The sequence below is a fragment of the Podarcis vaucheri genome (assembly GCF_965113315.1).
Source record: "Podarcis vaucheri genome assembly, chromosome: 2".
NCBI lineage: Eukaryota > Metazoa > Chordata > Lepidosauria > Squamata > Lacertidae > Podarcis > Podarcis vaucheri.
The window spans coordinates 134,429,187-134,453,760 of record NC_138760.1 but is presented as its reverse complement, the minus strand read 5'-3'; the positions used below and the strand labels follow the sequence as shown (position 1 = coordinate 134,453,760).

The window sequence follows — 24,574 nt, the reverse complement described above, 5'->3', positions numbered from 1 at the left end:
TCCCCCCTCTCAGTCCGCCCCCCACACCCAGGGGGTCCCCTTAGCCCTCCTTCTTGGGGGTCTCCCTCCGCTCTCCCCCCCACCCAGGGGGTGCCCTCAGCCCTCCTTCTTGGGGGTCTCCCTTCCCTCCCCCCTTTCCCTCCGCCCCCCACACCCAGGGGGTCCCCTCAGCCCTCCTTCTTGGGGGTCTCCCTCCGCCCCCAACACCCAGGGGGTCCCCTCAGCCCTCCTTCTTGGGGGTCTCCCTCCGCTCCCCCCACACACCCAGGGGGTCCCCTCAGCCCTCCTTCTTGGGGGTCTCCCTTCCCTCCCCCCACCTTCCCCTCCAAGCTCCCCCCTCAGAAAAGGCGCCTTGCATTCTCCTGCCAAAAGGGCTGGCTCCGCCCCCCGCTGGCTTGGCAGCCAATCAGAGCGAGGCTCCCGCCCCGGGGGGGGGATTTCTGAGGGACGAAGTCCGCTGACTGGCCTGGCTCTGCTGTCCATCACAGGCCCAACCAAGGGGGGCATCCGGCAGACTCCCTAGATCTCCAGAGATCATCTACGCCTGTCAGTTACCTGTCAATCCATTTTAGGGTTTGAGATCATTTGCACTAACTGTGCCGGGTGCCAGAGCCCTGAGGGGCCGAAGTTTAATCAACAGTAGTAATAAATGGATGGCGGACAAGTCTGGGAAGGGGCGAGAGGCCCCCCCTGCCCCCCTCAAGGCTCCTCTCAGGCTCCTCCAGGGTCCAAGGCCTCCTCCATTTTGGGAGGGCCAGGAAGTGACATGTGGCCCCTGCAGCTTCGCCTGCTGGAAAGGGGGCCGCATGCCAGAGGGCAGCCTGGCAGGGGTGTTGTGGAAGGGGGAGCTCCTGGGAGGAAAGGAGGCGCCAGGGAAGTGCCATTCCGTCAGTAAAGCGCCTCCGTCCCGCTCTCCTCCTCCAAACGAGAACCAGGGGGGTGTATATATATCTAGGTAGGTAGATGATAGATAGATAGATAGATAGATAGATAGATAGATAGAGAGAGAGAGAGAGAGATGTGTATATAACAGACAGGCACAATCCAAGATGGCCCTTCCTCCCGCTCCAAACATAGAAGGACCGGTTGCCCTGACCCAACATGGCCTCTGCTCTTTCTGGCCTCCAACTCCGGGACGGCCTCCTCGCGCAGTGAATGGAGGGGCGAAGTCAACTGACACTTGGACTTGGAGGCTGTCAGGGCCTGAAGCGCAGCAGGACAGGCCCAGCTTTTCTCCAGCTCCGCTTGCCCAGAAGCAGCTGCTCCCCTTCAAGCCGATGTTCCCCTTCCTAGAAATGGGGGCCTAGTGCTTCCCTCGCTTTCTGCTCCCTTCCCTGAGTACTTCCACCATTCCATGCTTTGGACGCAGCCCCGCTTCCCTGGCGGAACAGCAGGATTCAGGGCACCAGGAATATCTCCCCTTTACGAACTCCAGAGGTGACAAGATTGTGACAAGATTCCCAAAGGCTGAGGGTAGCTTGAGAGAACTAGCCTCTTTTGAGACAGCACCAATTTCCATTTCTTCTTGATCAAAACCCACAGACGCTCAGCTAGGATTTTTCCAGAAGGTTTTACAACTATCTATCAGGATGGTAAGAATTTTATTACAGTGAGCCAGAAAGGATGTTATGTGTTCCATGTCCTCTGTCAGTGGTACAATGACTGATAATCCCTCATTTGCCCGAAAAGGTTGGGAGAAGGAGTCTTCAATCCTTGCTTTAGCATTTCCTGAGGATACACCTGAAATTTGCTTTCACATTAGTTTGTCTACTTGTTTAGCCTGAAAAGGGGAGAGACATGTGTTGTTGCATCTGGGACACAGGAAGTGGTCTGGAGATGCAGAAGGGCTTTTCTTCTCCCTGTGCTCCCCCCACGTGGGAATGTTCCTGTCTGGCTGCAGCCTCAGTTCCCAAAGGTGACTTTTCCCTCCATCTAAAGGGGGTTTACCGTATTTTTTGCACCATAACACTCACTTTTTTCCTCCTAGAAAGTAAGGGGAAATGTCTGTGCGTGTTATGGAGCGAATGCCTGCGGGTGGCGGGGGGATCTGCTGCAGTCGTGAGCAGAGGATCCATAGTTCCTCCTCCATGGTTACAAAGCATGGATCCACATGGATCCTCAGGATTTTTGCATTGGGCTACTCCAAACTCACTGTCAGATCACATGTCTGTGGCCACAGCATGAACCACAAAAATCATATATCCACTATTTCATTTAGAATATTTTTTTTCTTGTTTTCCTCCTCTAAAAACTACGTGCGTGTTATGGTCTGGTGCGTGTTATAGAGCGAAAAATACGGTATTTCCTTGACACAAATCCCCCTCCCCCAAAAGGAAGGCAGCATCTGGGTCCCAAGGAAGAACAGCTGCAGTCCTCCTGTGGCCTTATGAGGCTTTGCCCTCGGGTGGGAAAAATATTGCGCCCGGGAAAGGGAAAATGGGAGTCAACAGACACCCAAGGAATAGTTTCGGAGAAAAAGCTTTATTTCTACCATCCATGAACTGGTAGATGGAGCAAGTGTGATAACTCACAAACAAGCACGAGTTCACAGCCATTTGCACAGAGCATATATTCCCCTTCCAGTTCCCTCCCCTTTCTCCTCCTCACGAAAAGTTCTGCCCCATGTCTCCTGAGCATGAACAGAAAGTTCCTGTCTTGGGACTATTTTGCCCTGTTCCCAGGAAAAGGGGGTGAGAAACCAAAGGGGGTTTCAGAGTGTTCAGATATCTTTCATTCTCCTGTAAGAAAGCTGCCATCTGGTTTTAACAAGGCCACTGGCCTTAGAAAGAAAAAGGCTTTGAGAAGCAAAGGACTCTGTTCTCCACCTTCGCTTCAGTCTTTTAGTTACAGCAAGAGCAATATGCTTAGCTAATGCTTTTAGCCTTAGAAGGGGGGGGGGAAAGCTTTGAGAGTGCAGTTTGAGAGTGCCTGAGGCGAGGCTTGGAGGCCTGGCTGGGGGGGGGGATTCACAAAGAGTTTTAGGGTTTTTAGGGTAACCTGACTGTCTTTCTTCACTCCTGCGAAGTGGCCCCCCCTGGCTTGGCAGAGAGGACAAGGGAGGACCCTCTGCTCCCTGACTTGGGGGTCTCTGCCCCCACCAGGCATGATCTGAACAGGGACCCCCATGCCCCTCCCTGCACCCCAGGTAGTGGCATAACAAGGTCAGGGGGTGCCTGGTGTGGAAAAGTTTTTGTCACCTCCCCAATAGACTCACTCCCAGATGGACTTTCACTGTATTCCTATGGAAGGAAATGGAGTTTGAGCTTTGATGATCGGCTAAGGCTTTGGCAGGATGCCAGATTGTTATTGAGAGAGTTGGACGGAAGGAGAAGCTGGAGTCTTGCCAGAGCTTTGGCGGGACGCCAAATTACTCTCTATCTAGACTCAAACAATAACAAAAAAGGGAGAGAAGATGGCGTGTGACGCAATTGAAATTACAGGCTCATTCTCTGGTAAGACTGTATTTCAACAAAGTCTCTCCATATCTTCAAACAAGCTGATACCTTGCCAATAATAATTAAAGCCCTCCACAAAGGACCGCACCATTAAACATCAAATTCTCAAGTTTTTTTTAATGAAGTTTCACTTGCATTCCATTTCATTAATTGACTCTTTTTCCATGAGGCTTGCCAAATCATGAAGTAGGTGTCAGTACTGCAGTGTTTCATTCTTTCATTGCACAGTGTGACACTGTGCCTTTAATTGCCTAATTACCTAATGTATCGTCGTGTGAGAACGGGAGCGATTTCTATATCTCCTCCTCCTCCCCTCTGGTCCTTGCATCTGGCTTTTGCTGAAGGATACGGCTGCGTGAGTCAGCTCGTCGCTCTGTGGACTTAGAATCATAGAATCATAGAATCATAGAGTTGGAAGAGACCACAAGGGCCATCGAGTCCAACCCCCTGCCAAGCAGGAAACACCATCAGAGCACTCCTGACATATGATTGTCAAGCCTCTGCTTAAAGACCTCCAAAGTAGGAGACTCCACCACACTCCTTGGCAGCAAATTCCACTGTTGAACAGCTCTTACTGTCAGGAAGTTCTTCCTAATGTTTAGGTGGAATCTTCTTTCTTGTAGTTTGGATCCATTGCTCCGTGTCCGCTTCTCTGGAGCAGCAGAAAACAACCTTTCTCCCTCCTCTATGTGACATCCTTTTATATATTTGAACATGGCTATCATATCACCCCTTAACCTCCTCTTCTCCAGGCTAAACATGCCCAGCTCCCTTAGCCGTTCCTCATAAGGCATTGTTTCCAGGCCTTTGACCATTTTGGTTGCCCTCCTCTGGACACGTTCCAGTTTGTCAGTGTCCTTCTTGAATTGTGGTGCCCAGAACTGGACACAGTACTCCAGGTGTGGTCTGACCAGAGCAGAATACAGTGGCACTATTACCTCCCTTGATCTAGATGCTATACTCCTATTGATGCAGCCCAGAATTGCATTGGCTTTTTTAGCTGCCGCGTCACACTGTTGGCTCATGTCAAGTTTGTGGTCAACCAAGACTCCTAGATCCTTTTCACATGTACTGCTCTCAAGCCAGGTGTCACCCATCTTGTATTTGTGCCTCTCATTTTTTTTGCCCAAGTGCAATACTTTACATTTCTCCCTGTTAAAATTCATCTTGTTTCTTTTTGCCCAGTTCTCTAATCTGTCAAGGTCGTTTTGAAGTGTGATCCTGTCCTCTGGGGTGTTAGCCACCCCTCCCAGTTTGGTGTCATCTGCAAATTTGATCAGGATGCCCTTGAGTCCATCATCCAAGTCGTTGATAAAGATGTTGAATAAGACCGGGCCCAAGACAGAACCCTGTGGCACCCCACTAGTCACTCTTCTCCAGGATGAAGAGGAACCATTGATGAGCACCCTTTGGGTTCGGTCAGTCAGCCAGTTACAAATCCACTGAGTGGTAGCATAGTCAAGACCACATTTTACCAGCTTCTTTACAAGAATATCATGAGGCACCTTGTCAAATGCCTTGCTGAAATCAAGGTAGGCTACATCCACTGAGTTCCCTTCATCTACCAGGCTTGTAATTCTGTCAAAAAACGAGATCAGGTTAGTCTGACATGACTTATTTTTCAGAAATCCATGCTGACTATTGGTGATCACAGCATTCCTTTCTAGGTGCTCACAGACTGTTTGCTTAATGATCTGCTCCAGAATCTTCCCTGCTATTGATGTCAGACTGACTGGGCGGTAATTATTTGGGTCCTCTCTTTTCCCCTTTTTGAAAATAGGGACAACATTTGCCCTCCTCCAGTCTGCCGGGACTTCGCCTGTTCTCCAGGAATTCTCAAAGATGACTGCCAGTGGTTCTGAGATCACATCTGCCAGTTCTTTTAATACTCTTGGATGCAGTTCATCTGGCCCTGGAGACTTGAATACATCTAAACTAGCCAAATATTCTTGTACTATCTCCTTAGTTATTCTGGGCTGTGTTTCCTTTGCTGAAACATTTGCTCCAAATTCTTCAGGTCGGGCATTGTTTTCTTTATTGGAGAAGACTGAGGCAAAGAAGGCATTGAGGAGTTCAGCCCTTTCTGTGTCCCCTGTTTGCATTTCACCATCTTCTCCTCTGAGTGACCCCACTGTTTCTTTGTTCTTCCTTTTGCTACGAACATACCCATAAAAGCCTTTTTTGTTGCTTTTAACCTCTCTAGCAAGCCTGAGTTCATTCTGTGCTTTAGCTTTTCTGACTTTGTGTCTACACGTGCTGGCTATTTGTTTGAATTCCTCTTTGGTGGTTTCCCCCCTTTTCCATTTTTTGTACACATCCTTTTTTAATCTTAATTCAGTTAAAAGTTCTTTAGATAGCCACCCTGGCTTCTTTAGGCACCTTCCATGTTTCCGTCTCATTGGTATTGCCTGACGTTGTGCTTTTACTATCTCCCTCTTAACAAACTCCCAGCCATCATGAACTCCCTTTCCTTTTAGTATTGCTGTCCATGGGATCTCACCCAGCACTTCTCTAAGTTTTATGAAGTCGGCTTTCTTAAAGTCAAGAAATTGAGCCCTAGTATGCTTGGCTGCTTCTTTCCGCTGTATAGTAAACTTCAGAAGAGCATGATCACTCGCGCCTAATGATCCTTCCACATCTACCCCACTAACCAGGTCATCAACATTGGTTAGGACCAGATCTAAAATGGCTGTTCCTCTTGTTGCTTCTCCCACTTTCTGGACAATGAAGTTGTCTGCAAGGCCAGTGAGGAATCTGTTTGACCTTATGCTCTTGGCTGAGTTTGACGTCCAACAAATATCCGGGTAATTGAAGTCCCCCATTACTACTATCTCCCTTCCTTTTGCATGCTTGGCCATCTGTTCCAGGAAGGCATCATCTATGTCCTCCGTTTGGCTTGGGGATCTATAGTAAACTCCCACAATGAGGTCTCTGTTATTCTTCTCTCCCTTAATTTTGACCCAAATGCTCTCACTTTGGCTTTGAGGTTCTAAATCTTGGATCTCTTCACAGGTATACACATCCCTGACATATAACGCCACTCCTCCTCCTTTTTTGTCTGGTCTGTTTCTCTGAAATAGATTGTATCCCCCCATTATTACATTCCAATCGTGGGACTTATCCCACCAGGTTTCAGTGATGCCTATTATGTCATATTTAGTTTGCTGTACCAAGAGCTCAAGCTCATCTTGTTTATTTCCCATGCTTTGCGCATTAGTGTACAGACATTGAAGTCCATTAATCATTCCCCCGTGTCTCTTATTTAAGGATTTTTTCCTCCCACCACTAGGTCCGCGTGCTGTTTGCTCCATTTGGTCTATGACATTTGGATGATCATCTTCATTAATTGATAGACTCCTACCTTCAGGAGCACTGTCTCCCTCCCCCACATTAGTCAGTTTAAAGCCCTCCTGATGAGGTTTCTGAGATTTTTGGCAAAAACATTTCTCCCAACCGTTGTGAGGTGCAGCCCATCACTTGCCAGAAGTCCATCTTCAAGAAACTGCAGTCCGTGATCTAAGAATCCAAACCGTTCCTGTTTACACCATTTGCGAAGCCAGCTGTTCACTTCCACTATTTTCCCCTCTCTCCCTGGGCCACGTCGTTCAACTGGGAGGACAGACGAGATGACAATTTGTGCATTTAGTTGCTTCAATTTCCTGCCGAGAGCCTCGTAGTCTCTTTTGATCTTCTGGAGGCTATTGCTTGCAGTGTCATTGGTTCCCACATGAACCAAGAGGAAGGGGTATTCGTCAGTGGGTTTTATGATTCCTTGCAGTCGTTCAGTTACATCTTGGATCTTAGCCCCAGGGAGACAGCACACTTCCCGAGACATCTTGTCAGGCCCACAGATCACTGCTTCTGTTCCCCTCAGTAGGGAATCCCCTATCACCACTACACGCCTCCTCTTGGGTTTGGTCGGGGTTCTTCCGTGAGCTGTCCGTTCCAAGGTCGCCTGCACATTCCCTGAGGACTGACTTTGCTGCTCGTCTTCATATACCTGATCGACTGTAATGAGGGAGAGATCCTCAAATGGAGTCTGCTCTTCGTCTTCCATGCTAGGGGAAAGGACCTCAAAGCGATTGTGTATTTCTAAACAATCAGAGTGAACCCTGGGCCTCCTACTTCTTTGAGTCACGTTTCTCCATATATCTGGCTCCTGAGTTGGTGAATTAGCCTCCTTCTCAGGGGAGTCCCCTGTCTCTTCCTTGGTGGGGACGGTGTGCTCTGTTGCTTCCAAGAAGAGCTCCAGCTCTCTAATTCTTTGGAGCGTAGCTACACGTTCCTCCAGTTGCTGGACTTTGTCTTTTAAAAGGGCAATCAACATGCAATTGCTGCAGGTAAAGCTGCCTGCAACCTTTGGCAAGATGGCAAACATTGCGCAGGAATCGCAGGCGACTGCAGCTGTTCCCTCCCCTTCCATCTTGAGATTGTGTCGTTGGGGGTGGCTACAGAGGTCCTCCATCATAAAAAGCTTGAAGACAGGACAAATAACTTCCCCCACAAAAAAAACCTAGGTCTCCCCCAACAAACGTTTGAGACTAGCTCCCCTAAATCTAAAAGATGGGTACAAGGAAACACACACACACAAGAAAACCCTTTTTGCTCCTTCTTCAACTGCTGCCCTACAAACTCTGACTTCTTATCTTGTCGATGCTGCATTCCAGCCAGAGTCTGCTTCTGCTGTACCCTGCTACTACGGGCGAAGTTCCTCACCATTCGGACAAGTGAGGGAGGGCGCTGGTCCAACAGTAGCAAGGATGAAAAAAGATGAGACGCTCACCTCACATCTTCTGTAGCAGAGCAACAAAAGTCCTTTCAAAGTCCAAATTCAAATCTTTGTTGAAAAACAGGAATGCTCCCGCTCATGGCGTTGGCATTGGAGATTTTCCAATTCGTGCAATGCTAAACACTCAGCGCCCCTGCCTCCACTGTAGCGAGCGGCAGATATCGGACGGCGTGCGGGTGAAGGCACGTGCGCCCCATCACTGCGGGGTTCAACAGGGATAATTACCCCCAGATTCACCTTGTTTAATTGCATGACTGGGGTCCGGTGTCCTGGGAAAGCAGCCAAATGCCATAGGCCATCACACCGGAAGTCTTCTCCAAAGTCTTTTTTTATATTTTCTCTCTGATAGTAAGAGCTGACAGTGAAAAGCAACTCTCTCTGAAGGGGGTGGATCTTCATTGGGGGGTTTTAAGAAGAAGTTGGGTGGTCATGGGTGCTTGAAATGAGATTTCTGGAGGGGGCTGGACTAGATTCTGAATCTATAAATCTATACTTCACCCTGGTGTGAGATCTTAAATTGACTTTTTAACAAGTGAAATTTTATACACATTCCATGTGCTGATATGCTTTCAACCCTGTATGAATTATTTGGTGGGCCATGAATGAATCTTTTCCCACATTCCAAACACTAAACCGTTTTCTCTCTTGTATGGATTCTTAGATGGGAAGTGAGATTGGTGCTTTGACTGAAGCTCTTTCCGCATTCCAAGCACTGATAGGGTTTCTTCCCTGTATGAATTCTTTGATGGGAAGTGAGACTTTCCTTCCGACTAAAGCCCTTTCCACAATCCAAGCACTGATAGGGTTTCTCCCTTGTATGAATTCTTTGATGAAAAGTGAGATTCACCCACTTACTGAAGCTCTTTCCACATTCCAAGCAGTGATAGGGTTTCTCCCCTGTATGAATTCTTTGATGAGAAGCGAGATTGTGGCGGTGACTAAAGTTCTTCCCACATTCCAAGCAATTATATGGTTTCTCCCCTGTATGAACTCTTTGATGCAAAGTGAGATTACCCTTTTGATTGAAGCTCTTTCCACACTCCAAGCACTGATACGATTTCTCCCTACTCTGTGTTCTTTCGTGTGAAGTGAAGCTATTCCTTCGAATGAAGCTCTTTCCTTGACGGGAGGTGGACTGAGAGCTTTGACGGATTTTCTCTCCACACTCTGAATATTTATATGACTTCTCCGCTATGTGGATTCTGTTGTGCTCCCCCTTGTTCTTCCCTTCTAAGTCATCACCATCTGCAATAAAGAGAGAAGCTAATTAGAGCCTCAGGAGGAATTGGGACCTCCAGATTACTGAACAATGTTAACGAATGCTTGTGACAGAGGAAGAACTGAAGAGAATGAGATGTGTGGCCGTCTAATAGTTTTCACTGTTTTTGTTTCCTGGTATTAACTGAGATATTGCTTGGCTTTTATCTGGCATGGATATTTTTGTGGCTCAATCATGGAATCCACTCCATCTCCAATCACAACATGTTATGATCCAACAGGGAACCTTACTGAGAGAGTCCATGATCCCACGATTCTCCTCCTTGACTTCTCCTTGACCTCCCCTGTGTGAGTGCCTGAGGGCCCTGCTCTTGCCACTAACCACCTGGTCCGGGGCGGGGCCTGAAGCCTCCAAAGGACTGCTCTGCTGCCCAGGATGACTCCCCTGTGTGAGTGCCTGAGGGCCCTGCTCTTGCCACTAACCACCTGGCCCGGGGCGGGGCCTGAAGCCTCAAAAGGACTGCTCTGCTGCCCAGGAGGACTCCCCTGTGTGAGTGCCTGAGGGCCCTGCTCTTGCCACTAACAACCTGGCCCAGGGCGGGGCCTGAAGCCTCAAAAGGACTGCTCTGCTGCCCAGGAGGACTCCCTTGTGTGAGTGCCTGAGGGCCCTGCTCTTGCCACTCACCATCTGGCCTAAGGCGGGGCCTGAGAGGCCTCACAAGGACGGTTGCTGTTACTGCTGCTGCTGCCCAGGAGGGCTACCTCTGAAGGTGACGTGGAAACTACAACTAATCCAGAATGCGGCAGCTAGACTGGTGACTGGGAGCGGCCGCCGAGACCACATAACACCGGTCTTGAAAAACCTACATTGGCTCCCAATACGTTTCTGAGCACAATTCAAAGTGTTGGTGCTGACCTTTAAAGCCCTAAACAGCCTTGGTCCAGTATATCTGAAGGAGCGTCTCCACCCTCATCGTTCTGAGTCCAGCACCAAGGGCCTTCTGGTGGTTCCCTCACTGCGAGAAGCCAAGTTACAGGGAACCAGGCAGAGGGCCTTCTCGGTAGTGGCGCCCTCCCTGTGGAATGCCCTCCCACCAAATGTCAAAGAGAACAACAACTACCAGACTTTTAGAATACATTGGAAAGCGGCCCAGTTTAGGGAGGCTTTTAATGTTTGATGTAGTACAGTATTTTATTTTCTTATTTTATTTTTGGAAGTTGCCCAGAGTGGCTGGGGAAGCCCAGCCAGATGGGCAGGGTATAAATAAATTATTATTATTATTATTATTATTATTATTATTATTATTATTATTAATGCTGAGCTCTCTGGTCAGGATCCAGCAACGCCCACGCCTCGTCTGTGAAACAAACAGCGACACCTTCACCTGAACACTCCCCATCAGAAGCTATCTCAATCTGGTTGGTCTAAATTTAAATGTATACGTAAATCTCTTTCTTCACTTTGAGCCCCCCCTCCCATTTTCATGATAAGACCAACTATGTATTGTTTCATTGGTAACAGAAGAGGAAAAATGACTATTACTCACTTAATCTAAGCACAACGGCCACAAGAGCTCCAGTCTAGGCATTTGGCTCTGCGATGTTGAATGTTCTCTGTGCTCTCCTGTTTCCCCTTTTTTTGTTTCAGTTGAAAGCAATTCATGCACCCAGGACTCATACACTGACCACTAATGATGAACTATATGTTATAGATACTCCTGCAAATTTATTCTGCTATTTTACATAGAAATGACATGAGCTTGGTCTACATGTTTTATTATTCCTATGTTCCTTGTTTTTAAAAGCAAATAAAAAGTTATTCCAAAAAGAAAAGAAAAAAATAATAATACATGGAGGCCTCATCTGCGTTCAATCTGCACAGCAGGATCAGGTTCCTTTAAAGACTCGTGGCTTCTAGTGCTGCGCGACAGATCAGTGTTTGACATTGGCAGGGCATTCAGATCACAGAACTGGTTTTAGACATTTTGAGCTGCCAATACATCCTGTTGGCCGGGGAGCTGTGACCTATTCCTTGCTCAAATTGCCTGCAGATGACAAAGGCGCAGGCAGGCAGGTGGGGGAGCCCGAAAAGGTGCTCCCCTTCTCCATCTCCATCCGCCTGCCTGCCTCCCCCCACCCCCAAGCTGAGCAAGCCCCAATTCCTCTCCGGCTCCATCCCTCCAGGTCCCCATCTCCACTCCCCTGGGACTCACCAGATCTCTCGGAGGTCCCTGGGAGGGAACACTCAGAGGTTGTGGGGAGGGATGCAGGAGACAGCCGGACCAGGTCAACCGTCCATCTTCCCCCTTCCATCCTCGCTAGCATTGCAGGATCCGTCTCTTTCATCCTTCCTGAGGAGTCAAGGAGCCAAAAGAAGCTGCAGGGTCCTGGGAGAGAGGAAGAAGCAAAGGGAGCCTCAGAGGCCCTGCAGGGATTCTCCTGCCCTAGATATTCTCCTGTGCTTGCAGTTTCCCTTTTGCTAATCACCCCACTTCGTAAGGCTGACATGTTCTGCACAGTAGTGACCTGAGAGTAGATCCCATTGTACTCAGTGGGGCTTATGGACAGAACTTGGTGCCAAAACCAGTCCCCATCCTGTCCCCAAGCCTTGGCTGATCATCAAAACTAAACTCCATTTCCTTCCATAGCAATACAGTGAAAGTTTGAGGCTTTAAATCCATTTCAATTTTGTCACAATTTTGCTTTTCTGTTGTAATCCGTAAATACAATCCCATTCTCTTGTATCTCCTCTTGCTTTTTATCAGTTTGTTAGCATTCGGGGTGTGTGTGTGTGTGTGTGCTGCCGAATCATTTATGTTGCAAACATGATATATATAAAGAAAAGGTAAAGGCTCCCCGCTCCCCAACAACATACATTTTTCATCAACGGAAGTCTTCTTTCCAGTTCAAATTGTTTCGGCTTTGTATCTAAATTTAGTGGTTTATTATCTTGTTCCATCTGTTCCAGCATGCAGCTTTAATTAAGGACAATTACCTTCAAATCATCTGTTTATTCTTTGCTAACGATCTCTGCTATCGTGGGAGCGGCATCCATTAAGGCAGACCGGAACCAGAACCCTCAAAAGCCCCATTTCTAAGCAATTTCAGCTCTTTGCTCCTCACCCCACTTTGCAAGGCTGGCATGGTCTGTACAGTAGGGACCTGAGAGTAGATCCCATTGAACTCATTGGGGCTTATGGACAGAACTTGGTGCCAAAACGAGTTACCATCCTGTCCCTAAGCCTGAAAACTGCAACCCCAGAGCATGGGAAGAAAACAGATGAGTAGCTAATGTAACATGTAATGTAACAAGTGGCCCCATGCTTGGTGCTTTCTATGGAGAGTCCTGTTGACGCTCTTTGAGCTCTCTCATTGCAAGCCAGGCAGATGTTGCAGCCATATTTGCCTCTTGCATGGGGACCAAATCTTCGGGGAAAGAGGGTTCGTTCTGGTGGGCTGGATCTGGAGCACAAAGGGTCAAGTTTTGCTTGCATGAGCCCTTGTGTTCCTTCTTCAAACTTATTAGGCAGGAACGTCAGAGGTCCAATCTGAGAGTATTTCATTCTGGGCTTCTTATGGCAGAGCACAGAAGGCATGTAATCAATTCTTTTCAGTTCTGTCAAGTAGGTCCTTCCCTAGATTTCTCAAGTGCAAGGACCCTGGGCTGTCTGATTTATGGGGTTCCTTGGGGTCCAGGTCAGCTGACTAGTCAGGATTGTCACCTGCAGAGTATATGTCAACTAAAGGATAATAGTCTGCCTTGGATTGAGGACTTTTTGGAGGTGTTGCTGAATGTGGAAGCAGAGGAGCTGGTGGTGCCACATTTCTGAATAATCTTGAGACTGATACACCTCTCCTCCATAGATATTCTCTGTGCTTCTACACCATCTTCACAAACTTTACACTCCTCTTGTGAGAAGATACCTAAAGGCTTAGGGTAGCTTGAGAGAAGTAGCTTATTTTGAGACAGCACCCATTTCCAATTCTTGTTTATCAAAACCCTCTCCCTGGTTTGGTTTTGGCTTCTGACAGGACAGCAGAGCATTTGATAACCTTGCATATCGTTTCATATTGATATAAGGATCTGGTGTGCAAATTCCAGTACAGTGGCACCTCGGGTTACATATGCTTCAGGTTATATACCTTTCAGGTTACAGACTCCGCTAACCTAGAAATAGTACCTGGGTTAAGAACTTTGCTTCAGGATGAGAACAGAAATCATGCTCTGGCGGCGTGGCAGCAGCAGGAGGCCCCATTAGCTAAAGTGGTGCTTCAGGTTAAGAACGGACATTTAGAACGAATTAAGTACTTAACCCTGTTAGGATATTTCCGTTCCACCTTAAAAGGGAGCAGGCTTTGTGAGTCACAGAGTCTGCGTATTTCCTGTTCACAGGATGTTTATGTTTTCTGTTGGTTTCGTTTCTCTCGGTGCCTGAACGCTGAAGCAGGCGGTCATGTTTTTTCTTTGTTCTGACCAACACTGAATAAACTTGTAAATATGCTTTCCTGCGTGCATCTTTTGCTGTGCATTATCTGCTGATAGAGCGTGCATAAGCTCTGGAATGTGGCAAGCTATTTCTGGAGCTTGTGTCGCTAATTGCTGATACTGCGTGTCTACGGGAGATCGATGGACGTCCAGAGGCGACGTAGGGCCATGATGGACTTTGTCTCCCTGGCAGTATCCCAACAAACCCAAGGTACCACTGTACAGTACAAGCTTCTTAAGTGTTCTGTCTGGACCCAGAGCATGAGCTGCTCTTAAGTAAGTTAAAAGGTATTTTCAAGTCAACTTTTTAATATTGCACTATTTTTAAAATTTTTAACATTTTTGCTCTTCTTTTTACTTATAGACCTCCTTTTGCCATGTGGACGAATTAAACCTCCCTTATTGATCTATTTTTAATGGTAGGGAAAGAGATATTGTTGTATTATCCGGTTCCACACTCCCTGCCAGATTTTATTCCAGTAGGTTTTACAAGTACCTATCAGGATGGTAAGAATTTTATTAGTGTCAGCCAAAAAGGATTTTATGCATTCTATGTCCCTTGTTAGTAGTACAAGTCACCCAATGACTGATAATCCCTCATTTGCACTAGAGGCTTGGGAGAAGGAGTCTTTTATCCTTGTATTAGCATTTCCTGAGGATAGTTCTGAAATTTGCTTTCAGATTAGTTCCTCTACTTGTTTAGCCTGAATTTGGCCTTGAGTCGCTTGAGCTCCTGGTCTCAGTGCCAGAGATGACTTAGCAGTTGAGCTGCCTGGGCCCCAAACCTCTTTCTGCTCATCCTTAGAGCTGCTGAGAGATCCTATAAGGTCAGTAATAGGATCTGGCTCCTGCTGTTTCTTAGCCACCTCCTCATTTTCCTTATTCACGTAAAATTGAGTAATTTTTGCTTGTGCTTTCTTCAGAGAAGCTCTCTCTGGAGCAGGGCCCGTGGCACTCGGGGAGAGAACATGCATTTTTTAACTACTCCGGGTCAACGCTGTCTTTCCCATTAATTCCTCATGAAGTTTCCTAATACCAGTTATACCATATGCCTTATACCATTTTCTGAAATTCTGTGATTATCCTTGCTCTGATTTATTGAATGGAAACTGAGACAGGTTTTCCAGGTGAAGCTTTTCCCAAACACTCCCCTGTATGAAGTATCTCATGGGAATAGAGAATGGAGCTGCGAAGGAAGCTTTCCCCACATTTCAAGCACTTATTTCTTCCCACCTTTAGTTCTTTTATGTGAAGTGAGGCTCTCCTTCTGAACGAAGAGCTTTCCTTGATGGGAAGTGGACTGGGAGCTCTGACTGAAAGTCTCTCCACACTCTGATTATTTATATGGTTTCTCCATTGTGTGGATTCTCTTGGTTGTCTCCCTTCTTCTTCCTCTCCAATTCCCCACCTACAATCTGCTGTTATATGGCAGTATTATTATTATTATGTTTAGGCTGAGGAAGAAATTGAGCCTGAAATGATTGAACAATGCAAATGACTGCTTGTGAAAGAGGAAGAAGGGAAATGAATTACTGCCTTTTTTAAGAAAAAAAATTGAGAAAATTAGACAGGATGTACCTTCACGTCCCTGAGATCTCTGAAGCCTACATTGAAGAAGGGCTGGGCAGCTCAGAGCAGCCTCATCCTGGTTTGAAAAGGCAGGACTGGTGGAAGAATATTCCCAGACAGAACAGGAGATGCATCTCCTATGTGAAAGGAACAGCTACGTCTTCAAAGCACACTGGACCCTAAGGGGAAAAGGGGGAAGAAAGATGATATTTTTTTTATACATTGCTCTGTTCTTTTCTGCCTCTTAATAGCTGCATTGTTTTAATACTATTCTTTTCTTGCAGGCTTATTTCAGTATCTTAATGGAACAATTTTGTTGTGTATTTTAATGATGGGTCTTAATCCTTGTATAAATGTGGCCAGCATGACTAAGCCACTTCTGGCGAACCAGAGCAGCACACGGAAACGCCGTTTCCCTTCCCGCCCGAGTGGTACCAATTTATCTACTTGCACTTTGACACGCTTTCGAACTGCTAGGTGGGCAGGAGCTGGGACCGAGCAACGGGAGCTCACCCCCTCCCCCCCGTTGCGGGGTTTCTTTACCTGCCCAGTTTTCCTTGACCCCAAGCCCCCTCCCCAAAATGAAGGCAGCATCTGGATCCCAAGGAAGAACTTGGCAGAGAGGACAAGGGAGGACCCTCTGCCCCCTGACTTGGGGGTCTGCCCCCACTATGTATGATCTGAGAAGGGACCCCCATGCCCCCTCCCTGCCCCCCTGGGACCCCCTTCTCCCCATTGCACCCTCAGAGGGAGGAAACAGGGGACTCACCGGATTCCAGGAGGGGCTTTTGCAAAGGAGAGAGAAGAAGAAGGCAGGGAGGGGGAGGGAGGGAATTGAGCCATGGAGGACCTTCACCCCCTTCCCTTCCTGCCCTCTCTAGGAATCCAGCTCTGCTCCTTTTAACCCTTGCCAAACCGAGCGCACCGAGCCTGCCCTTCCCTCTGCCTGCCAGCAGATCTGCGGCTGCGCTTAGAGCCTGCCCCCCCCCCCGCCCCCATGTGCCCCAAGGAGCCCAGATCTAGGTCTTAGCAAGGGCGTAGATCCCAAACCCCTGTGGCTGTTTTGAGGACCCTGCTCTGCTCTTCCCTTCCATTTTGGACGTGGCAAACATTTATCCGTGGAAGAGTTCGATCTGGACCATCCTGTGCATTTATTTGTTCATTTCAGAGATCCTGGGATTATGGGCTCTCTTTTGCTGTCACCACCTGCAGTGATCATGAAACCCAAGAAAGTAAAATCTCTCACTGCCTCCATTTCTTTCCCTTCTATTTGCCAGGAGGTGATGGGCCCAGTGGCCATGATCTTCGTTTTTTTGATGTTGAGCTTCAGACCATATTTTGCGCTCTCCTCTTTCACCCTCATTAAAAGGTTCTTTAATTCCTCCTCACTTTCTGCCATCAAGGTTGTGTCATCTGCATATCTGAGGTTGTTGATATCTCTTCCGGCAATCTTAATTCCGGCTTGGGATTCATCCAGCCCAGCCTTTCGCATGATGAATTCTGCATATAAGTTAAATAAGCAGGGAGACAATGTACAGCCTTGCCGTACTCCTTTCCCAATTTTGAACCAATCAGTTGTTCCAGATCCAGTTCTATCTGTAGCTTCTTGTCCCACATAGAGATTTCTCAGGAGACAGATGAGGTGATCAGGCACTCCCATTTCCCAACCCCTTTACCGTTATTTAATGGCATCCCGGTTATATGAATTCCCCTTTTCCCAAAAGTTGCTCCAAGAAGTTTTCCTCAGCGTTTGACCCACGTTGAGCCTGGAGTGTCCTAGGGAACCTTCTGCCACTGGAGAGTCAGGCTGAGGTGCCTTCTCCTGGCAGCTCATTCGGAAGACCCCCCTGAAGCGAAGGCTCTTTTGGGACAAGGGGAATACATATAAACGGGATGCCATTAAATCATGGTAAGGGGGTTGGAGGGAAGGGTCTCCAGCCAGCCTGCCCCTTATTTTGAATGGGGGGGGATGAGGGGCTAAGAAAAGCCCTCCCTGAAAACCAAGCGGGGGGGGGGAATGTTAGCAGGTGGAGGTGCTGATTTCTTCGTATTTGAGAGTGGCTGCTTCTCAAAATGGTGCTTTTCAAGTGGGGAGGTGATACGGACCGAGGGGGGGGTACCTATTTCCCCTCTTTCCTGGCTGTCCGAGGCGATGACCTCAAGGGTACCACCGCACACCCACCCTCGAACCCCCTTCACCGTTGCACAAGCACCACACGTTTCCCAGACCTTTTCCCGAGCGAAATAAGCTCGAATATATATATATTCCCTATCCTTTCCTATGCCTATCTGCGCTCCATACTTAGAATGAGTAGACCGAGTGTTTCCCTTCTCCGCTTATTCCTATGGCCGCGCTTTGGCCAATCACAGCCATGCATTCGTCCTGCAGGAGCTAGCTCAGGGAGCTCTTGCACGCCTCATTTAACCTCCTGACGAGCTGCTGACGGCCCCCCACGGCGAGAACAATAGAACCGAAACTCCCGACCTCGTAAAACTGTCAAACCCTTGTTACAATGTATCCATTTCTGCAAGAATGGATACATTCTGCTTCCGCTTTTGATCTAGGCTACGGAACGGACTGAAAGTCATCAGAATCTTTCAAAATTCATATAAAATCAACCACAGCTCCAATTTTCTTGCTCTTGGTGTCATTCGACTCAGTTTCCCCAGGACTCCATGATGTTGGCCGACTCCATAATCCTCGAGACGGCAAGTCACGTACACAGGAACTCCTTAATCCTGTCAGATCGCTCTGCCCAGCCCGTCCCCCGGGCAATACCAGGTGGTAGACAGTGCATATCAGTAACCCATTGTCCCACCGCCACCGGTACTCATGAAATGTGTATTTGTGTATGACCCTCGCTCTGCATATTCCCCCCTCCCTTCCCTCAAATGTAAATTAGTGTAACCCCACCTTTCTCTGAGATATTCATGACGTGTGTAATATATTCATGATGTAATCCATGAAACCCAACCTTCCCATAATGTATTCATGACGTTCCGCGCACTGTGTTATGGGACTTGGAGGGAACTTTTAAAAGTTTATGTCGCCCCATTCTCGGGGTTCAATCTCGCCTTGAACCTGTTGCGCAATAAACTTGGATCTTCGCATTTTGCTCCTGCGTCTGGCTGAGCTTCCTTTTCTTCCGCAAGAATCCACGGACTTGGTCCGATTGGCTGGGTGGCAGGGTAAATACGCACCCAGATTTTCCGTAACAGCTTGGCGCCCAACGTGGGGCTAGCGGTTCTCCCGGGTTGCTGACCGGAGGCCCCGAATTCTTCAGCCGGCTGCGGGCCAATTTGCCCGAGAAGACCCTTTTGGACCTCCGGCCATCTCTCGGGCGGTAATCGGAAGCCCCAGGAGTTCAGCCGGGGAGCAAAAGGGATCCAGCCGGCTCATTCATCGATCCCGGGATCGGATCGACGGGAAGACGCGTGAGTATAGGAAAATCCAGTGCACTGGTGGGAAGGGGTGGAAGTCTCCTGGCAACTGAATTCTCTGCCCTCCTCTCTATCGTACCTTCTTGCCTTTCTCTTGGTCCAGTCAGTGAGAGAGACCGTGGACCGCTGCTCGACCCGAAAGGGGGGTTCTGAGCTCTATCTCTTTATCTAAACCCTCCAGCCAGCCGCACCAATTGGGAGCCCGAAGGGTAAGACGGAGAGACCCGACTTGAAAGATAGCCGACTCCCCGCAAACGGGCATCCCAGTTGAAAGCAAGGGGTTGGAGCTCTCTTTCCGATCTTCCCGAGCGTCCTTTCTAGGGGGCAGGAAGTGGTCTTGCTTTCTATCCCAATCCCAGCCGCACCGGTCGGGCTACAATACCACGTGTACTGTAAGCCCGCTTCCGAAAGCAAGGGGGATTTTCGACCCAAAACTCTGTCCAGGGACCACCCGATCTGGCACCGCACAGTGCGGGCGTTCAGTAGGGCCCCTTTTCCTGAGTTGTGACGATAGGTAGGAGGTTGCCAGGAGGGAATAGCCCATGAGGAATTGGGCGGGATCGGCAGAGTGGAAAAGGGACCCCAGGTGAATGGTTAAGGAAAAAGGAAGTAAGGAATACCGGATAGCTAGAGCTCTTAAAAACCTCCCTAGGAAGTTGCCAAGCGACTAAAGACCTTTCATTTTACTAGTCCTTTTGTCGAATAACCCTAGACCCACAAATCCTTATCGACCCCCTCCTCTTTCCTCTTTCCTATCTAGACACGCGTGAGATATACTATGGGTACCCAGGCTTCCAAACACGAGCGGACTCATTCTGGGAGGAAGGCTTCCCGGAAGCCATCCCATTCCCAGAAGGATCCCGACTCCCCTCTTCAATTTGTCATCGCGTGTTGGAAGTCGATTCCTGGCCACAAATTGTTATCTAAGGAAAAACTAGAGGACCTCTGCTCCGGAACCTGGCCCGCCAGGACTGCCTCCGCCAGACCCGAACTGCGGTGGCCACCGGGGGGTTCGTTTAATGAAGAACGCTTGAACCACCTAAGGAAAGCCCTGATAGAAGAAAAACCCCGCCAGCTAGAATACCTGGCCACCTTTGAGGCCGTAAGGAGAATGCTCCAAGCCCCAAAGGGAACAACATCTTACCAATTGCCTATATTAAATCCCGGGCGACTGCCAATGCCCCCCCCTTACGAAGATGACGATATACGACAGACCCTGGTCCCCTTTTACTATCAAGGACCACCGCCGCAAGCCCCGACATCCAGCGACAGCGACTCCAGTAGTGGGGAGGAAACGGGGGAGGAGGATGAGACACAAGACACCGAAAATAGGAGGGTCACACGACTACAAGCGAAAAAGGACAAGGGGGGGGCCAAACAAGTTAAAAACCCCGGACAAGCTAAAACTAAAATCCCCTCCTCTACTCACCACAACGCCATTGAGGACTCTACCCAAGTCGGGAATAAACCCGCTCCCACGGAACCTCAAGGCTCCGAAAAAGGGACCCGGGGCCGCGATAAAGAGACTCCGGGGACTTCTGACCAAGTAAGCTCCACCGTGAGTTCTACTGCGGTCCAGATGCCCTTAAGGGCCCTGCCCATTCCTCCTCTCGAACCTGATGGGCCCCCGCGGATGGTTTACACCCATCAACCCTTCTATACCTCAGACCTGGTAACTTGGTCAAACCAGATGCCCTCATTGAGGGACGACCCGGACAAATGCCACCGCCAGGTCAGCGCTATCTTCTCCACACACAATCCCACCTGGCCCGATGTCCACGTCCTTCTGAATGCCCTCTTCAACGAGGCGGAGAAAGCGGACATTCTAACTAAAGCTGGGGAAGCCATAGAACTACCTGACTACCAAAGGGGACGGCCTCAGGGATTGCAAGCGCTCACAGCACAATGTCTCAGAGTAGAACCAGAATGGGACTATAATACCACTAACGGTATTTGGTGCTTAAACCTATTTAAAAAGGCCATTTTGGACGGTGTAAAGGCCGCCGGACAACGCACCGTTAATTGGACCAAAGTCCAGTCGGTCATGCAGGGACCAAATGAACACCCGTCCGATTATTACACTAGATTGGTCTCTGCCATTAAAACATGGGGAGGAATAGACCCCAACAACCCACAGCATGAAGTAATCATTAAAGGGTTCTTCAAGGATCAGGCTTGCCCAGATATCAGGAAAGCTCTGAATCTCCAAATTGGATACGATGGAAAGAGCGTAAGTGAAATCTTGTCCATCGCAAAATCTGTCTACAACTCTCGGGATGAAAGAAAGAAGAAGGAAACGAAGCCCGAGGTCGAACAAATACTAGCCTTAAGCATGGAAACTGCCTATGGTCCTAATCGAGGCAGGGGATTCCCTCGAGGAAAGGGAATCCGTGGAGGAGGAACCCCAAATCCCTATAGGCAATGGGGACCTGGGACTGGAGGATGCTATTACTGCCAGGAAGAGGGACACATAAAAAGATTCTGCCCCTACCTAAATGCGACACCCTACGGGGGACAGGAGCCTAAGCCTTTCCCTGTACGGATCACCCACCCCCCTTTCTCCCCGCAAGCCAACGTAACTCCAGGCTACAGCAACCACAACCCAGCGGCTTATACCCCACCGGCGGTCTCGAACCCGATCCCTCAATCCCGACCACAACCGGGACCCCGGACCCAAATGCCGGCGACCCAACTGCCAGCCATAGACCAGCCTGCCCACCCTTGGGCGAATGCTACTGCTCCTCCCTTGCACCCTCCAAACCAACCACCTCCCGATGATCAGAACACTTATTGACAATCAGAAGGGGATCCCAGTCAGACCCAAACCATCTGCCCTGTCCTTACATTGTCACCCGAAGACCCGGTCTGTACTATCGAGATAGACGGCCACCCTTACCAATGTCTACTGGACACAGGGGCCACCTATTCCACCCTAACCGACAGTCACCTGGAACCAGGGACAGTAACCAAGAAAGTAATGGGACTGGATGGGATACCCCGCACTTGCCCGCTCTCGCGACCGGCCAAGGTCACCCTCGGACCATTACTAGCGGAACACACTTTTCTTTTAACAAGCAGCCCAGTCAACCTCCTCGGCAGAGACCTCCTCTGCAAACTTAATGCCACCATAAAATGCTCCCCAGATGGCATTTACCTACATATGCCAGGGAACTCCATTCCCATTTTCCAGGGTATCGTTCAGGAATCTAAAGCGGACCGACAGTTTCCCGAACTCCCTTTAGAACTCGAAAACGACTTGCCCCCCTCCCTATGGGGGACTGAATCAACCTCAGTAGGACTCTTACTCTCCGCCACTCCGGTCAAGATCACTTACCGAAGCGACCTACCCTTCCCATGCACCAAGCAATACCCTCTGCCCAAAGAAGCCATAGAAGGCCTAACACCCATGATTGAGGACTTCCTCGAAAAGGGGATTCTAGTCCCATGCGCTTCGCCCTGTAATACCCCAGTTCTCCCGGTCAAGAAGCCCGCTAAGGAGGGGGCACCTATACGGTACCGTTTTGTGCAGGACTTGAGATTAGTGAACCAATTCGTGATCCCCCGACACCCGGTAGTTGGCAACCCGAACTCCCTCCTAAACGCCATTCCAGCAGGGACGACTTGGTACTCCGCTGCGGACCTGTGTTCTGCCTTCTTCAGCATACCCCTAGATCCGGCCAGCCAATTCCTTTTTGCATTTACCTGGGGGCCCAGCCAATTAACGTGGACGAGACTGCCCCAAGGCTACGTAGAGTCACCCGCCATTTTTTCGGCCGTGTTACATCAGGACTTAGAGGACATCCACTTACCGGCCAGTTCCACCTTGCTTCTCTACGTGGACGATATTTTATTATGTTCTACCAGTGAGGAGGCGTGTAAGATAGATACTAAATGCCTCCTATCAGAATTAGCAAAGAAGGGACATAAAGTGTCTCCTAAGAAACTCCAATATTGTAAGCAAGAAGTCAAGTATCTCGGACACATCTTGGGAGTAGGGACTAGAAGTCTAGCCACTGACAGGATTGAGGCAGTCACCAAAATTCCCCTCCCAAAAACAAAGCGACAGCTCCGCGGCTTCCTTGGCATGGCCGGCTTCTGCCGGGCATGGATCGCTGGTTACAGTGAAATAACGAAGCCCTTAACTGCCATGACGCGACAGGACCACCCAGACACCTTAGTCTGGGAAGATGAAGCTTACAGCTCTTTTGAACGACTAAAACGGGAACTCAGATCTGCTCCTGCCCTAGGATTACCCGACTACCGAATCCCTTTCAACTTGTTCATCCACGAGCAAATGGGGGTAGCCTCTGGGGTCCTAACCCAACCATTCCGCGACCAAGAGAGGCCAGTAGCATATTATAGTCTACAACTTGACAATACTGCCAAAGGGGCTGTCAGTTGCCTCAGAGCCATTGCGGCCGCCGCTGTCCTCCTCGAGAAAGCCCAAGAGACGGTTCTAGGCCACGAAATCACCCTCCACGTTCCCCATTCAGTCTCAACCCTCCTAACCCTAAAAGGATGTCACCATTTCTCAAACTCCCGCCTCAACCGCTACGAAGCCCTCCTACTAACCCCAACCAATGTCACCATTAAACGTGTCAACTCGCTAAACCCCGCTACCCTACTACCCCTTCCCGATGATGGCACCCCGCATCATGACTGCACCACTATAGTCCGGCAAGCCGAAAAGCCCCGTGAAGACTTAGATCATCTTCCCCTGGAGAACCCGGACCTAATATTATATACTGATGGTAGCTCTAAAGTGATCGACGGGGTTAGGAAGACCGGGTACGCGGTGGTCTCCGACTTCGAAATACTAGAGTCAAATCCAATTAACTCTCAGTACAGTGCCCAAGCCGCCGAGCTAATTGCGCTGCTGCGTGCCTGCGAGATTGGTGAAGGGAAGCGGATAACCATTTATACAGATAGTAAATACTGTTTCGGCTTGGTGCACACAACTGGCCAAATTTGGCTCCAAAGAGGCTTTCTAACCGCTGCCGGGTCTCAAATCTCGCACGCCGCCCTGGTTGAGCGACTTCTCACAGCGATCCACCTACCTGCCGCCATAGCCGTTGTCCACTGCAAGGCCCATACCAAGGGCAGGGACTCAGTTTCTAAAGGAAACAGACGAGCCGACAAAGCCGCACAGATGGCAGCCTTACGCACCCCTAACAACGAATCCGAGTTCCAAGCCCTCCAACTGCCAGCAAACCTAGACCTCACAGAAATTTACAAATCTGCCCCAAGGGATGAGAAGGCTACGTGGGAATCGATAGGTGCCACCGAACAACAAGGTATCTGGGTCCTCCCCGATGGAAGAACCGTCCTTCCAAAGGCCTGGACTCCAAAAGTAGTGAGGTTTCTTCACCAGCGGACACATTGGGGAAAAGGGAGATTAATGGAACATGTAATTAGATTTTGGTACGCACCCGGGATAGCTGCTGCTTCAGCAGCAGCATCAAAGAACTGCATTACCTGCCAGCGGTTCAATCCTAAGCGTGAACCAAGGAGGCCGCCGGGAGCCAGACCATGGGCCTTTGTCCCCTTTGAGAACTTGCAGCTTGATTTCATTGATCTGCCCCAATGCCAAGGCTTTAAGCATGCTTTGATTATAGT

General features: G+C 49.1%; 2 protein-coding genes across 2 annotated transcripts in view; both read right to left on the bottom strand.

Moving 5' to 3' along the window:
* The window catches only part of LOC309525753 (uncharacterized protein), a 400,379-nt gene that overhangs the window by 170,143 nt on the left and 205,662 nt on the right, over nucleotides 1-24,574 (bottom strand). Inside the window, exon 7 of the mRNA XM_082211248.1 lies at nucleotides 11,676-11,849. Within this exon, the coding sequence (XP_082067374.1) occupies nucleotides 11,676-11,849 (174 nt within the window). The remainder of the gene's footprint in view (nucleotides 1-11,675; nucleotides 11,850-24,574) is intronic.
* The window catches only part of LOC309525840 (uncharacterized protein), a 56,358-nt gene continuing 39,889 nt past the window's right edge, over nucleotides 8,106-24,574 (bottom strand). The window contains exons 2-3 of the mRNA XM_082211457.1: nucleotides 9,754-9,784; nucleotides 8,106-9,489 (exon numbers count right to left, since the gene is read on the bottom strand). Of these exons, the coding sequence (XP_082067583.1) occupies nucleotides 8,873-9,489; nucleotides 9,754-9,766 (630 nt within the window). The 5' untranslated portion in view covers nucleotides 9,767-9,784 and the 3' untranslated portion in view covers nucleotides 8,106-8,872. The remainder of the gene's footprint in view (nucleotides 9,490-9,753; nucleotides 9,785-24,574) is intronic.